The sequence below is a fragment of the Cariama cristata genome, unplaced genomic scaffold (genome assembly GCF_000690535.1).
Source record: "Cariama cristata isolate BGI_N322 unplaced genomic scaffold, ASM69053v1 scaffold3957, whole genome shotgun sequence".
Lineage (NCBI taxonomy): Eukaryota > Metazoa > Chordata > Aves > Cariamiformes > Cariamidae > Cariama > Cariama cristata.
The window spans coordinates 477-18,215 of NW_009626929.1; the positions used below are offsets into that span (position 1 = coordinate 477).

At 36.9% G+C, this 17,739-nt stretch overlaps 1 protein-coding gene across 1 annotated transcript in view; it reads right to left on the reverse strand.

Annotated features, from left to right (window-relative positions):
• Positions 1-285: 285 nt before the first annotated feature.
• ARID4A (AT rich interactive domain 4A (RBP1-like)) overlaps positions 286-17,739 on the reverse strand; it is a gene marked incomplete at its 3' end in the record, with an annotated part of 28,897 nt that continues 11,443 nt past the window's right edge. Inside the window, exons 7-16 of the mRNA XM_009704230.1 lie at positions 13,738-13,810; positions 11,082-11,176; positions 10,844-10,941; positions 9,113-9,341; positions 6,972-7,222; positions 4,851-5,048; positions 3,538-3,622; positions 3,147-3,348; positions 634-1,764; positions 286-440 (exon numbers count right to left, since the gene is read on the reverse strand). Coding sequence (XP_009702532.1) covers positions 286-440; positions 634-1,764; positions 3,147-3,348; positions 3,538-3,622; positions 4,851-5,048; positions 6,972-7,222; positions 9,113-9,341; positions 10,844-10,941; positions 11,082-11,176; positions 13,738-13,810 — 2,517 coding nt within the window. The remainder of the gene's footprint in view (positions 441-633; positions 1,765-3,146; positions 3,349-3,537; positions 3,623-4,850; positions 5,049-6,971; positions 7,223-9,112; positions 9,342-10,843; positions 10,942-11,081; positions 11,177-13,737; positions 13,811-17,739) is intronic.

Below are 17,739 nucleotides of genomic sequence, written 5' to 3' on the forward strand. Positions count from 1 at the left end.
GTAGCTCTTCCCTTGTCCACTGATGCAGTCACTCCATCATAGAAGGCTGCTAGGTTGGTCAGGCAGGACTTGCCCTTTGTGAAGCCATACACAGTTATTAAAAATTTCTCCTAACAAAGCAATTAAAAATAGCCAAGAGATTTCCCAGTAACACTGCTCCCACAGAGCTGGTTCAATTCTCTCCAGTTAACAGCCAATAATTGTGATGAATAATAATGAAAAAACCCTGACAAGGAAGTCCCATCCAACAGAAGTAATGGGCAACAAAACAGCGGGCTCTTATACATGTTTATAGGACAGCAAAACCTTCCCCCTCTCCCCCTCCAGGAATGTACCTGTTCCATTCTTTTCATTTTTGGCTGCAGCACTTGTACGCTTTGGAGTACGCTTTTGTTTTTTTGCCAGTGTTCCGCTATTGCTATCACTGGGTCTTTTTTGACCTAAATGAGAAGAAAAAAAAAAGACAAGACACCTCAAATATTTCTGCAACTAACAAGCTCTTTTTATCAGCAACTAAGAAATTTAAAACCAGGTGACAAAACAAACCAGCAATTCTTAGCAAAGTGACACCAGACTTAAGATGACTTCAGAAATCATTACAGCAGAGAATGACTTTTCACAGGAAATGCTCACCTTTATCTCCAATCTCTCTTTCTTGCACGGCTATACTACAATTGCTTGATGTAGTACTGGCTTCAAATCCATTGGCAGACTCGCTTTCACAGAGCCCTTCTTGAGACTCTTCTGCCACACTGTCGACTTCAATAGTCATATCGCTTTCGCTCTTGATACTGCGTGATTCGTCCTGACTAAGGGTAAGAGGCGAGGCCGCTGAAAAGCTCGACTGGACAGCTGGGGGTAAGGCAGATGGATGTGAATTTGAAGCATTAGGGTCTGGTTTTTCTGATATTGTGTCTTCACTACTGCTCTTCTCCTTTTCATCCAAGTCATCCAAGTCTACTTCATGGCACAGCAAAGTTTCAGGACCAATCTGTGGCATTGCATCATCCTCATCTTTTAAGGGAACATTCTCATTTTCTTCAGATGGACGTTCAAACTTCTCATTCCTCAGCTCTTGACCATGTTGAACTGATTCTGCCACCAGGGATGGCATTTCCTCATTTTCAGTTCTGAGGGACTCTTCAGCATTCAGCCTTCTACATTCTTCTGCTCCAGTACATCCATTGGTCCTCTCTTCAGATACAATATTTGGCACTTCCATCTCACTCTCTCGTCGATTTCTCTTCTCAGGCGATGCCTGTTCCAAAGTTTTCCTTTTCAAAAGCTTCTTATCTTTAGTAGAAGGTTCTGTTTCACTTTCAGTAGTGCTGGAAACTTCTTTACAGTCCAAGGAAGACATGTCTAATCTTTCAGGTTCTGCAAGAGATTCATTTGCCACCTCTTCTTGGCTTCCAGGTGAAAACTTTGCATTCTCTAAAGAGGAATCTTTTGTCTTGCTCCTTCTCCCTTTTCCTTTAGGTGATTTTTCAGCCTCTCTTTTTATTTCTTCTATTTGTTCTGTTTTATTTCCAAAAATCTGAACAATTTGTTCACTTTCTTCAACTTCCAGTTTCAGTGTTTCTAGCGGCTGTACTTGAGTCCTGTCATTTTCTTTCAATGCATGAGGAATCTTTGGGTTTTCTTCATCTAGCTTCTCATCACGTAGTTTTTCGCTTTTTTCCAGTTCTGAAGTTTCTGGAGAAAATTCTTCATTCAAATTCTTTTCAGATGACTCATCTGCTTCACTGTCAGATGAGCCAGAGTCTGCAAAAAATTTTAAAAAAGAAGGAAACAGCACCCTAAATCATCAATTACAATACAATTTCCTTTTTCAACCGTACAAAACCTTTTTTTTTCAGTAATCTATGGTATTAACATCAGTTTTCAATAAACAATTTCAAATTTAAAAAGTCCTGCATTATTCAACACAAATATTACAGTTCTTATTTTTACTCAAAATTTATATGAAACTACAACAGTAGCAGTACTATCATGAGTTCAAGGAGCATCTGGATGACTCAGTCATATGATTTAGTTTATGTAGTCCTGTGAGGAGCAGGGAGTTGGACTTGATGATCCTTATGGGTCCCTTCCAACTTGAGACATTCTATGATTCTACTACTACTATTTCCCAAATAAGCCAATATAAACAAATTACAGTTTAGAGTAGCAAAAATAGTTGTACAGGTTCCTGTGATCTGGTATCTACCTGTAGATATTGCCTTCGCCACCTGACATTAGAAAAACAAAACCCAAGACTCCTCCCCACCATGCACCCCCAAGCAGAAAAAAACAACAAAAAAATCAACCAACCAACACAACCCCAAAAAGAAAAAAAACTAAACCCTTCCACACCACAAGATGGACATTTCATTGCTAAACTACTGTACGAATCACGCACCATATGCGGAGCAAGCCTTATCACATTACCAGAAGATTATTCAGGGACCTGTACTAAAACGAGACAGCGATTTCACTTCAGTTCTTGTTCACAGAGGCTTAGAAACACCAAAGATATTGCTGTCCTTTGTATATAATTAACAGCTCTGCTGGATGATGTAGTACTGAGGTTGAGGACTTAATCACCACAATAAAGACTACCATTATACCACTAGATTTGGTCTGCTCAAGATTAGGACCAAAAGGCTCTGGTTGAAGAATATGGAATGACTTGCACAGTCATTTCCATGCCATAGCTCTTCTGTGAGCAAACTGCGCTCCTCAGCAGTGCCAGCTCAATTACTTCCTCAATAAAATTCACAGGGAGAAAAAAAAACAGGGGGGTGGCAGGGGTAGTAAAAAATAAAAATCAAACCTCTTTTCAAAAAGGTACTGAAAAAACCTCAAAAGCATACACAGGACTGAGATCACTTGCCTTTTGATCCTCTATCAGAATCAAACATTCCTGAGCTACGTCTTGTCTGCCTGTGAGGTGTTACTAAAATCAAAATCGAAAGTATTAATTTTTATAGAGTAAAATCTGCACCAAAAATTTGTTTTGGTATATTGCTTGTACACTGACTGGTTAAGTAGGACCTTAAAGCTGCTGACAGCACTGTGTTCGCTGAAGCTGTCACATTAATGCACCGCATTACATCGTTGTTTGCATGCACTTCCATGCCAGAACACGAGTGCACCAGATGTACCTTCTGTTCCATTTGGTAATGGTGAGGAATCTGACAAGTTGTTCCGTGCACTTCTGGCTCCTGATTTACCTTCGCTATTTGGCGTTTTGGATAAACTGCAAGACGTGTTTGATGGAAGAGTAGATTTCAGAGGGGGTCGCCCACGCTTTGATTTTTGTTTCTCCTCATCTTTCTTCTCATCCTTTTCACCGTCTTCTTTATTCTGAGGGGAAAACAACGGATTTTCATTAATATGTTTCACTGCTGATCATCAAACCTTTTCTCCCTTTTGCTCTACACTTCTATTAAAAAACTAGACTGTGGACTGAATAACCTTTTTTTTTTTAAAAATAAGGAACAATGATAGTCGTTAAGTATTGTACTACAAGAAACTTATTGAAATAATCATTACTTTTGTTTTTTTCTTCTGTTTTCTCTTTGGTCCTCCTTTGTCCACAGGCCAGATAATCCGATCAGCTTTCACCCATTCATCATATCTAAAGTGAATAACAACATACTCTTATCACTACATATAACAAAGTTGTTTGCAGTATGAGGATTAAAGACTAAGTTACAGAAAATATTTATTAAGGAGAGGTTGTAAATATATGCTCTGCTTTCCTAACACATGTAGTATGTAGCATTAAGAAAGATGAATTAAATTTCTAGCCCATAAAAAAAAAAAACTATGGGATGGGGGAATGGGGGAATGGAGGTGCAAACTTCCCTGTTTCTTGCTAGCAAAGCACTGGGACTCAGGGCACTGAGTCAGCTATAACATTCGTCAATTATTTCGCATCATATACAAAAGGGAGTTTTCACCACACCATGCCTCAACAGTAAAACAGACTTTTTTTTTTTTTAAGGTAAAGTTTTTAAATTATAGCAACAAACTGGATGAGATTCTGAAAAGCACAAATACACTACTAGTGCTCCTCAAAGTCTCCTGAGTTATTAATAAGGTAAAGGGACATATGTAAGTATTTGGTAGATACCCCACACACACACATAAAGTTTATGTTGCCACGTAAAGAAATTTGCTTAGTTTACTCAGAAATTTATGGTTTTGGAACACCTCAAGTTATACACCAGAAGTGTTCTATTTTTAAAAACGATCAATTTTGTGATATTTTTGTCTACATAATCACAACGCTCTTAACAACAACAACAAAAGCCATTTCTATAGTAGAATTGAATATAAAGCATGGTTGCCAAGAGAAGCATTTGATGAATTTTTTTCTGTAGTTCTTTGTTGCATAGCCCTCTCCTACCCTCTCTACATGTAACAACCATTCTTTATAATCAGTTAACATTCAACACAAGAATAAATTTTGTTGCCAAAATTTCAGTGCTTGATACACTTAATTGTGGATGTCTTCACCATTATCAATGACTCCCCTAAATGAAAAAGTCTGATAGTGCAAGCACTAGCTGACACAATAAACTGCAGGAATACTCCTGTGAGGATTACTCACTTTAAGCTGGAGGGAAACTTGGAAACACACAAGTAAGTATATTCTGAGATTTCAATGCAATACTGTCATATCATGAACAAAATTACTAATACTGAAAAGTGTAATAGAGTCAGATTCTGTCATCATGTCGGTAATTCAATTCGGAGCCAAGTCACTGACCATCTTTCTATTTTTTTTTTTCTTAAAAACAAGAATTCTTTTGCAAATAATCCTTTTAACAAAGAAATGAAAGGCAATTTGTTATCCTTACCTTACATTCCAACCATAGTAATGAACTAAATACAAAACTTCTCCATCATCAATTTCTGTGCTTTTAATACTGGCTTCATAAATTTTTTGAGTTTTTCCACGTCCATATTTTACTTTCACTTTGGTTCCAGTCAGACAGGGTTCTGCATCCTCCTCATCTTCTTCACCTTCTGATTCTCCTTTGTTCTCAATTTCCTCTCTGCAGTAAAGTGTATTTAAAATGCCCACTAATTAGTGACAATCAAAGTTTTAACATTTAACTAGTGTAGTCAAGCTACTACAAAAGAAAAAGGCTGCAAGAATAGAATTTTTTTTTTTTTTTTTCATTTTCTGCACCCTGCACTGCCTCTGAAGCTAGCTGGGACATAGCTTTTTAAATGAAGAACAGGACTTCGAGAGAATAGGGGTAAGTGCCAAAAATATCCAGAAAAAATATATTATAATTTAAACACAATTTATTAGGTGTACAACTACCTCAAAGCTTAAAGATTATTTTTTAAATGAATATTTTGATAATACAAGAAGAGGAATAAGTTAGTTCACTGTTTGGCTCCTAAATAAGACAGGAAGAACTAACTTCAGTTTTTAAAACAGACTTGACTTTGACACACTATTTAAAAAAAAAAATAAAATCTTTCTTCTACAGTTTGCTTAATAGGCACAGTTTACTGATAGTGCACATAAGTATGAATCACCATCACTGATCCTCTCATGGATACAAACACCATTCCATTGAAAAAAAAGTTGATTACAACAGTGTTTAACAAAGATTAAAAGTGTCTACACAGCTCTTATTAGCTATATCTACTTCTTATTATAGCTATATCTGATACTTAAATGTTCTACTTAAACATATTTTCAAGAATTACAATCAAACCTATTTTTACCTATGCTTCTCTCCCTACTGTAGGGTGAATTTAGCGTAATATAAAAGTTAAACTACAAAAAAGTCACCAAGAAAGAAAATACTGGAAAAGAGTATGGGTTTGCTTCTAAGGAAATATATTTGCTAGCCTTCAGTGAAAGATGAACTATCTTGTTGTGGCAAACAATTAAAAGGAAGAGGACAAGCGCCATCCACACCACTTAAAGAAAACTCTTCAATGCCTTAAGTCAGCTGACATACCTCTGCAAGCTGCTGCACACCCACACTGTACCTTCATTTGAGGCATTTCTACATGCTATGGTGCACTGCAAGACTATCTTTTCTGGACTGCACAATGACATTTTCATTAAAATAACTGTGTTTTTCCCACTCCTCAAAGCTCTTTAGAAGAAAATATGCAATACCCCATCAGGCTTTACTCAGTATCAACTTGTGTCGACACCACTTAGCCACATGGACAAGAAAAACAAGGTAGGAAAGCCAGCTTAAGCAGGTAAGACACTGCCCTTGACCATAGCCAAAGTTAGCTGAGAAGAGGTCTACTCTGGTAATAAATTAGCCACCTGGTCACAGCTTGTTTGTAACCAAGACAATAAATCCAACTCAACTTGTCAAGCTTAGTCTCTGGATGCTATTTTCCCTTTGCCCTTCCATGTCTCTCCATCCCCTTCCTCTTCAACCTACCTCGAGGTTTCATTCAAACTCCCTCTTTCCTTCTCCTTTGCTTTATTAGCTGATCCCCTTCCTGCCTGCCTACAACACATCAAGTAACAATAAAAACAAGCAAGCTGTAGGTTCACAAGCCATCACTAAACACTTAAACAAAAGCACAGGAGAAGAGGGGCTCTCTTTTCCATTTATATTTCAACTGCCCAGAAAAGTCTGCCCAAACAGTTGCTCAACATCCATACATCTGGCACACTTATAGCCTGGTCTACTTGGTGTCTGTACATACTAGTGTGATAAAACACCAACACAACCTTGGCAAGATCTTCAAGAAAATGGAAACTGAAAAATACTGTCCAGCATCTACCAGAAAAAGATGCTTCCATAAAGTACAGCAGACTGTACAAGTTTGAAATAAAATCTTCCCTTTCCTGTCTGGCTGAGATTTTGGTCCCCGATTTCCCCATTTTCGTTGGTAAGATCTCCAGTTCTCCGTATACTCCTGCTTGGAGTATGGCTCAATCATGACACAGACATACTCATAAGAAGGTGATATAAGTTAATGTTTACCTCTCCCTCTGCCTCTCTTCCTCTTCATCTGACTCTTTATCAGAATCCTCCTGTTTTTTAATTTTTTTCTCTTTTTGCTTTGGTGTACTTTTTCTCCCTGGTGGAGTTTCATTTTCTTTCTTTTCTGCATTCTCCGGTGTTTCCTCTATATCTTTGTTTTCTTTGTTACTGTCTTTTAATTTATCTTGTGTTTTATCCTCTTCACTGTCTTTTTTAGCAAGGGTTGCATCACGCGCAAGTCGTCTTCGTCCCTACAACAGAAATAAGATCAGTTTAATGACTCCTATCAATTGTTCTCTGTACAACTGTTCTCTGCCTCTCCTAATCTCAGTGAAAAAAGTGAAATATACTATTCCTGTACAGAAGAAAGGCAGAAAGCAAAATATTCTAAAATCTTTGATAATAGCTTAAAGTCTCGTTATCAAGGAAAAAAGCAAAATAAAGCCATGCTGCTTGGTTTGGAATAAAGACGACAAGCTTCTGATTAACTTTTGAAGGATTTCAGGACATTCGTTTGGATCTGTAAGGTCTGTTGCCCTGATAGAAAGGGCCAAAATGCCTTGCTCAACTACAGCAATAGATTAATTAAAATGCTTGTATAGGACTACTGAGAGAAGGCATCTTCCTTTCAGCATGTTCAAACCTGATAGTCACCTGTTGATTTCACAGAGCAGAAATTTGTCAGCTTTAGAAAAACTGTATTGCATTTTTAAAAGGTACTTTGAATAGCTAAACAATTGCTGTCTGGGACTACCTGCAACTGCTTCTTGGGGATCTAGCACAGGTTTATCACTTTACTATTAAGAGTCTCTTGTAGGGTCTTTGCTTTGTAATCAGAACATTTATAATACATTATGAATGCAAGATTAATTATGTGGAGACCAGCCAAAGACGACAGTAATGAAGGCACTATAATAATTCAAATTCACAGCAGTATAATGGCAAATACTTTGGAAAAATAATCATTCATAAAGAGCGAGCTGGTGACTGGATTAATAAAGTGATAAAATACATAACCAAATAATATTTAAATTATTAACAAGTTAACATAGACAGCCAATGATAAAAAAAACACGAAAATTCTTCCATTTCTTTATCCTCTCACCAGTTTTCTCCAAAAACAACAAATAAATGAACAAACCAACAACAAAGCTAGTGTCATGCCAGGAGGTTCATTAAGGCTGATGCAGCTTGGAAAAACCACTTGCAGTTAGACAGGAATATAACACGTAATACAAATCTAAACTTGTGTTTACACTATGTCTTTTCATCTATTAATTTAAAAAGCCACATACTTGCTTGAAAAGCTGGTTTGCAACAAGTATTTTAACAGAATTACATTTTAGTTGAACAGAATCCTTACAACTTGAACAATTTAAAAAGTAGCAATTCCTTGTCCTTCGGTAATCATACTCTATTAAGGAACACAAAAATGTCCTTTTAACAGAATTAACAGGACTACTACAGAGTCATATTCAAATACCTTACTCTTGTATTCTCAATCAGGTTCAGTATCCACTAGCTGATGGGTCACTGGTCTTATCTATGTAGCTACTAATACAACCCTCACCTCAACAGCATTTGAAGACAAAACTTAAGTGTTCCTCCCTCTACTTTGTCTACGTACTGTAAAACTGCAGTGCTTCTTTCATTAAAAGAAGAGATACTGCGACAAAAACCAACTCAGAGAAACAGATCTTCCTTTGATTCTTAAAGCTGTAGCAGTCCCTTGATATTCCTGCTTCCTGCCGGAAAGCTCCAGATCCCATGTGCCTGTGCAAATTCTCACCCACAACCAAGACTGTCCTGCTGAGTTTCACTGTTCTGTTTCACTGTTTCACAGCTCTCAGCAGCTCTCAAGCCATCCCTGAATTGAAACATGTCTGACATCCAATGCAGGCTGAGCAAATCCCATGCATGGTTTAGAATATGAAGAAATAATCAAAACTGGTTCTATTCACAGGTAGAACATAATTAACAGTTAACACCAACTCTGCGTTCACAGAACCCTGTCCTACGCTTGTACAAGTACGCCAATTCAACCGTACAATCACTCCACAAGGGAAAACTCATTACGTAAACTGTTCGCTATACAAAGGGGTTTTGTTAAGTACTAAATAGAATCAGTTCAAACCACTTACCCTTGGGGATCTTAGTTCTATTTCTTCTTTTTCACTTTCACTGCTGGAATAATTTTCTTCTGCTTCTTTTTTAACTTCTGTTGGGGGCATTTTTTGTTCCTCTTTTACACTTTCCTCCATTGGTTCCACGTGTTTCTGTATGTCTTCTACCACTTTTGGTTCATTGTGATGGATGGTCCTAAACTGAATGTTTGCAGAACGGCAGTACTCTTCAAAACCATAAAGATATCTATAGATACAAATAAAATTTCATTTATATCTCATGTTTTATTTTCTATTTATTGAAGTGCACAAAACCTATTATCCTGCTCACAGAAAAGCAAGAGGAGCAGTAACTTCAGGGAAGGAAAAAAAACACACACCCAAACTAAAAACCCAAATAAACAAAAAATATAAAGCCACAGAAGATTTTGAAATTAAATAATTAGGCACACAAGTCAAATGGTGAGAAAGAACATAGACAGGTGCTTCCTACAAATTAAACTTCATCCCCGTCCAATTAAGAATTGATGATAGTAAAGCTTAAGAACATGTAAACTGTTTTGCAAATGCACAATGACAGCTAAAATCAGCCTAGTATTAGAATATGGGCACACAAACAAGTTACCACATGGTAACAAATTGCCAGGCATCAGCTTGTTCTCTGGTAACTGCCTGCGTGCACACTCTAATCCAGTTATAGGTGAGAGAAATATGAACGAGCTTAATCCTGAAAGAATAAATATGCAAGTTACAACATACTATCACGTGTCCATACAACATAATTATTTCCACTGTAACAGCAACCTTGGATTTATTTACCAATTAGTCTTTTTATGATAAATACTCTTCTCTGTAAAATACAGACCTTAAATATGTTCCCAGTTCAAATCGCACTGAAGATAGTCTAAGTATTTTCATCTTCACCAACATTAACAAGAGTGGAGTCATTAGTCATCCCTATTCAATCAGCCAAATTTCCTTCGGTTCGAGTCAAAAGAACCTCATTCTTCCCTTTTACTCAAAAAGCCCAATTGTTTCTTGTCAAACTTCCAGGAGGATAAATAATAAAAATAATTTTTATTTAGAAAATGAGCTTGAAAAGTGTCATTCCTAAAAGGTTTCCATTTCAAAGGTTAAAACACAACTGAAAACCAGCAGTGGGATTAAAAAGATTTATGCATTTTTTCATTACAAGCAGTGGTTTTACTACTTAAAACTGTCACATCCACCATAGCAATGTACATAGTTATGCCCTAAAGCCATTATGCTACAGATTCCACGAAGATGATATTTAAATATGCAATCTGAAACATGTCTATTTCTATCGTTTTTCAGGAAGTTAAAGAAACTAGTTTAAAATTCTCCTCACTACATGCAGCATCTACAGACTGAGGACAGGGTCTCTTCCTGTTAATCACCATAAATTGCAAAGCTGAATTTGCCAAAGCTTTTTTTATAGATTTCATTGTTGTACTCTGAAATGGCATCATCACATGCTGAAAGCGAATGCTTCTTGATAAGTAAATGAGCAGAATTCTAATGTATTAGAGCAACAGGAACTTACATAGCCCTGAGCACTCCCTCCTTTCCTCCAGTCTTTCAATTCTCAGCACTGGAAAATGCTGAGAACTGTTCATTAACTGAAGAACATCAACTACTGTTTCACTAAACAAAAATTGCTTAAATATTGTACATGCTATTAAAAAAAAAAGAAAAATGTTTTCACCATTATACAATTTGAGAACTTACTTTCTATAAGCAGTTTTCACATTGTAGGAAGCAGCTGAGTTCAAAATAGGAATGCCAAGGTCCATATAAATTTGCTTCCATACGGCACCACTCTCAATCTTTGGGGAAAAAAGAAAAAAAAGGAAGTTTTCAGGTTTTGTTAACCAAGAACATTAAGGAATGACATTTAACACAGCCACAAGCCACAGCCTTTAAAAATGAATAGACACATTTAGTTCAGGAAACATCCAACACTTACATTGTCACACCCACCCTGCTGATATACCAGTCTAAAAAGCTTGAAGAGATTAAGGTCCTTGTAGCCCAGAACAGGTGGTTTATTGATAGGAGTACCTAAATTAAACAGAACAAAACCAGAAATATCAAGTTATCACAAAGAACAGCAAACTGCTGCTTCTATTCCTTTAGCACACATTTGATTACTAATGTCTTTCTACATTTTAAAATCTGTGTTTAATAGTTCTAAGATATGTCACAAGTCAGTAGTTTCCAACCACCAATTAAGGCTTCACCCTCTTTTGAATGCATCACTTATTTCTGGGTGGTTTATTAGCATATTGGCACCAGCTGCTCGATAACTACGATTTCTCAACCTCCTTTTCAGATTTGTGCAATAACTCCCATCCAATTGGCTGCATCCCACTGTTCCTCTCTTGAGCAGGGGGGACAGCCAGAATTGCAGCAAGCTCTACAGAACACCTGATGAATGCTGGAATATAGCAAGGTGTGAAGAGATTAACTGAAAACACTGTGGTCCGAAAGGAATGAGGAAGAAGCAGATGTGTTAAGATTAGAAAAAGATGTAGAGGCAAATTGTCAGAATGTGAAAAAGCACAAAGCCCTAACAAGACATGAATATTTGGGACAGTTCCAGGAAAAAGAAAACTCAAATTGGATGAATGGCAGTGACACAAAGAACAATAATTAATTGCAAAAGGAGAAACCAAAAGTGACTTGAGGCAAGTGGCTGCGTACGTAGACAGTATTCCTCTCAGCAAGGAAGAATATCAAACCTCTTCCCTGCTGCTCCTCATCTTCCTTCATCTTCATGCAATTATATGTAGAATCATTAAAATAATTTTATAGGACTTTGGGAATACTGTCATGATTACACAAATCAAAACATTCATACTGAGAGAACAGAATGTCGAACAAATCTGGTGGGAACAGGAATCTTGCTATAAGGACAGAGAGAAAAAAAAAAAAGTAGAGGAGCAGCAGAGAGGAAAGACCTAGTCCTGAAGAAGTCCTGTACATTGCTCAACTGACGTACTAGCTTAAACAGTAGTTTCTGGACTGAGTCCTCAAATTCAGTGCACAAATGCTTTCTTCTTTTGCCTCTACAATTCCCTGACATGATGCCTACTTGGTTTGTAGTCTAAGAGTGCTTAAGAAAGGGAGTGAGGAAGAAAACAGAAGAGGGGGAAGAATCAGACTACTAGAAAAGAAAGTAAGTTGTGGATTAGTCCAGCAGCATAGGGATTTTCACCCCCCACCCCCCCATAGCCTCTTACTCCCCCAAGGCAGGTTATTCTCCAGAAACACTGGTTACACACAGGAGGCCTCAAAATTATATTGGATGAACTCCAGTATACTTTGCTATAATACATAATGGATTTCTAAACCTGTGGTAAGAACTGGCAACACAGAATAGACTTGGAACTGTTCTTTTATGATTCTGTGGTCCAGAACACACCTCATTAATATAGATGCCTCTTTTACAAAGGTAAGTTGATTCCCCCCCCAATTTTAAAACCCAAGAAAAAAAGAAAGGGGGAAATATTTGGACACTGCATGCACCTTACATTTTACTCTTAGCTCTGGTTATTTCAAATTCAAGTACATCAACATCTGCTGTACTATATGCTGCTACAGAAATATAATTCAGGTAACTTCTGTCATGAAAAAATAAAGGAAAAAAAAGTAAAGAGGCAGTAGTTCCACTTGTAATCTCCCTCCATCAATGTTACTGAGGATTTTCACTTACAATATTCAAATTGAAATAGCAAGTTCATGAGTAAAATGAATAAAACAAATATACTCTAAAAGACAAAACTCTTTGCAGGCTTAAAATATACTTTACAAAAAAAAAAGAAAAAAAAAGAAAAATAGAAGGAGGTGTGCATGCAGCCAAGGAACAGAAAACCTTCCACTTTAGTGTCAGTCTCATCACAACTGCAAATGTGAATAGCTTATGCAACAACAGTTCTCCCAAGTCAGCAGGTATATCCTGCTGTCTATATATAGCTCATGCACTTCCAATATATGTTGTATGCCAGGACTTTAACTATTCCAGTTTATTACAGTCTCACCTAATTCTGTAAAGACAGACATTTTAAATATGCTATTTTCTTGTTCTAGCTACAGGACAAAGTAGAGTCTTTTAAGTTGTTTCTTCAGGTGAGTGTCACTGCTACATCTGCGCATGATTAAGAGAGTTCTGCAAGGAGACTTGAAGATGGCACATCTCCCATTCTCTGCTGGTTGAATTTCACCATCCATGAATAGCCTCCTCAGGTTCCAGCCTGAGATTAACAGCAGCAGAGTTCCCAGCCATGGCTGTCACAACAAGAAATCAACCAAGAGCTTATTTAACAGGGATTGTTAACATAAAAAGGGTTTGTGAAAGTGAAACAAAAACAAAACACCTCAGGGAGGATTTGAGTTTCCTTTGTGTGCTGTGCTCCAAAGTACTGGAAGCAGACCTGCCACATGTGAAAATGGGTAAAAAAGTTTGTCCTTGCACCAGATTAGCTGTTATCTTTTTTCACTGACATGAGCATATGCTCATATTAACATCCATTACATTTAAAAGCAATTTAAAAAGCCATTAAAAAAGTGGACTAGAGATTAAATAAAATAAAATAAAATAAAAAAAAATATCTTAGTGTTACCTCTGTCTTCCATAAACTTGTAAAGCTGTTGGAGGAAGCTGTCCCTCTCTTCAGGATCAAGCTCTTCCTCAGGCTGTGAAAACAAATGCAGTCATAATGAAAACATGAAATATGCAAAGTAACAATTTATTTGTACAAAAGCCTAACAGCAAGAACTAAACCCAAACCACTTCCCATTTGGCCCTGCACCCATACAACATGAAATAGGCAGAAAACAAAATTTACTCAGGAGACAAGTGCGTGACTCTAGAGGAGAAAAAGAAAATGCATGTCAGAGAAAGGCTCAATCCATGTCACACAGAATGTGTGATCCTCAAAATGAAAACACTAATATACTTACCGTAAGGTTCTAATACAGAAAAGGTCTGTTACTTACAAGACTGAAGCAGTTCACAGGAACTCTAGTTTTTTTGGTTTGGGTTTTTCGTTTGGAGGTTTTTTTTGTTTAACTCATCCTTCTTACCTCATCTATAGCTAAGGTTGCAGAACAATTCTTTCTCCAACCGTTCCTGTTTTTGATGCTCCAGACAGCATTCATTTTGTGATTAAGCTCCAATGCTCAATTTCAGCTCATATTTGGAAACGCTTTTACAGTCACTTCCATAACTCCCTGAACACACATTTCCATAATTTATTATTATGAATTCCTTAGTTTTATCTTTACAACTTGAATCCTCAAAGAGATAAACACTGACGAAGTTTATGGTAAGCAATCCATAGTGTGAAATAAAGGGTTTTTTTTATTCAGGTGAAAACCATGAAAATAAAGTACATAAAGGAAATAATTTCTACATATATACATATACTTCATGAAATTCTGAGATGCTAGAAAAGACTGGGGAGGGGGAGGAATAATAATAATAAAAAAAACACCATAAAAAAAAAATCTTTTCCCTGCAATGCTTTACGCATGCCACTTTCTTCCTGCCAGCCTGGCAGTCATAGGGATTGCTGGTAAGGCAGTTTGCACAAGGAAGACTGCAGCTGTCTTGAAGGAAAGACATACAGTATGTGCCAAAAAATCTTATCATTACATTATTAAAAATAACAGAAAAGTCACAAGCAGTTCCAGAAGGAAATAAGAATAGCAATTTCAATTTCAGTTGTCTCTGCATCCTGTAAACCTTAAGCTTCAGGGCAGGAAGACAGGCAGCAAAATGTAAATGTATATGCTACTGCCTTGTTAACCAGAAAGCAATCACCCCAGCACGAGAATGAATTTCAGCCCTGCCTGCTTCAGTGAATTCTGAGCTTCAAAGCCCAACAGGGATTACCTACAATCAGGCAGAGACAATATCTGTTTCTTATTTTCCTGTTTTTTCTTGGGAAATAATTGGAGGAAATTAAATGAATAAACACAACATCGTACAGCATCAGTTACCATTTGCTCATACTGCATATTATGGGGATTATATAAAAAGAAACAGTTATCTATAGAATTAGTATATTCTTTCAGGTTAACAAATGAATTATTGCTATAGAAACCACAGCTTTTTTCTCTCCATCTAGATTGCGAACCAACTAGAAATTTCTACCATCTACTGTAATGTTTACTGATTAAAGACAATATGACACGAAATATGCAAACTAAACATATCTAAATAACAGTAAACATTCAGAAATACTTCTGAATAGTTGAATTAAAACCACTTCTTTTATGTGAGAATAATGCCAAACCAGAACCGTAGGTCAGAACAGCAGAAATGTAGGTTAGAAATAGCACTCTCGCAGACAGAATGTTAACCATTTCGCTGATACCAAGTATTTTCAGTTGAAGAAAAGCAAAAAGGAAAGATGAAAAGTTTTTACATACTTTTAGGACTGGGCATAAAACCTGACTGCAATATTCATCCACCTATGTGAGACACCCTGAATCTTGTACCTACTTCTCTCTGTGGATGGTGGACGGTTGCCACCCCTTGACAGACAGAGTCTGAACCATGCCTGGTACCAATGCCAGAGTAGACACCAAATCCTTCTGAGAGGCGACTTGAACAAGACCTGAATAACTGTCACCAAGGAATAAATCACATATCAGCTACTTCAAATACTGGCCGAAATGAAAAAGACTAACCCGTCATGGATATGCTTATTAAAACATTAAGATACATGGATTTTTATAAGAGGTCATTTTTTAAATCAAGATTATCTATTTGTAACTGGACGTAATGAATTCCCAGGAGTGTCTACTGTTCCGAGTTACAGTTGAGTTTTATTTTAAAAACACCAACCATCATCTAAGCTGCTGTATCAACAACTTTAAATCTGCACCCAAAGTCAAGAAAACACCTGAGAAATGTTGATGCCACAACCTACGATCACCATCAGCGAGGGACTGGAGAGCTAAAATTCCCAGTGCCTCTTTCCAGCAGGGACTGGTACAACACTGCTACCCCCCAAAGCTCACTTCTCCTATCCAAACACTTACACTCATTTTAGGCTGGGCATATGCAAGTTCACAGTGACAACTGTTCAAAATTAGTTTCTTAAGAGAGTTCTGTCTCTCCATTTCACTTTTTTCCTATACAGATTTTGCAAAAAAGGGAGACTGTAGCCAAAGATAAGTGCAAGTGAGACACAAAACAGTATGAAATTTTTAAGTGGCAGGAGTTCAAAATTGAGACCTTTATGTTGTTCATCCAATACCCATAACTAAAAGCAACACGAGAAAATCTTTTTTGTCTCAGGGTGAGAGGCTGAATTTCATTTAAAAAAAAAAATAAAATCTCCAAGATGCCCTTTTTTTGCTTATAAATAGCAAGTTGAAATTTTATGGGTTTGAGATTCTTTTCCTCCTTTCTGACTAGCAGGTCTCATCAGTTAGAGAATATTGTAAACAGTAAAACAATGAAATCAATAATGAACACAGGATGTCTGTATAAGGGACATAGTCCTTTCCCAATGCAATTTCTCACTGCCTTCCAAGTCATATTAACAGTGTTCAAGTATTTTGTAAAATTACTTTCAGAATGACAACCAGCAAATAAGCACAATGTGAAACACAGAGAAACTTGTAGAAAACTTGTAATTGGCTTTGCTTCATTTGGTTTCAAGCAACTTTATTCACCGTAAGTTTTGCCTCTGTCTTTAGCATGATTTTAAACAATAATATAGCTCTCTTATCCTGACTCATCATTTACTCTACAGAAAGATGTTAAAGCTTCTGTGGATGCTAACCTGTAGAGCTGAGTGGGAGCACAAAGGATGAAATAGTTTCTTCTACAAAATAGAGAATGAATCTCTACTTACAAGCATGTACATCATACACCCAATCAATACGGGCCTAAGGTACCAGGGACAGATCTTTCTTTTATGTTATTAATAGACTGACAATGCCATAAGCTCTTCTGTGAAATTAATGCAAGCTAAGAGAAAGAACAATGTGTACAGGATCTGGAGTTCAGAAGAGTGTATGATCAAAACAGGCTGCCAGAATTAGAGTTAATGTAATTTTGTTGCTTCAGAGTACTTAAATGTGTTTTCACCACTTGCACATTTGCTTTCTGATGCCAAGTCTGAACACTAATTAAGGAAATGAAAAGAATTAAACTGATTGCAACAAGTTAACAGCTTTACACCATGTGGAGACGAGAGTGGTCTTAATGTTAATTTCTATCAACAAGAACCAGGAATTCAACCATCCTCAACAATGACTCACTCTAGAGCTGTGCCTCAGTTTGCAACTCCTTCATTCCTCTGAGGAATATTCTGAGAATGCCTGTTAGCATAAAATTGCGAGCAAGAAATTCTTTGTAAAGAACATTTGAGCATGGTATGATGCAGGCCATGCTTCACAGTAGCCAAAACTCCTACAAATGCATGCATGCATGCAAAGGATGATTAGCTAATCAATGTTTAGTTATTTTTTTAAAGGCTATTCTGCATATTACATATCACAGCTGCTTAGTTTTTTTATACACTTAAATAAACCACTTGTTTCTGGATACCATGCTTCACTAACTTTGAAATTACTGTATTCCTGCATTTAACTTTTAGAGTCAG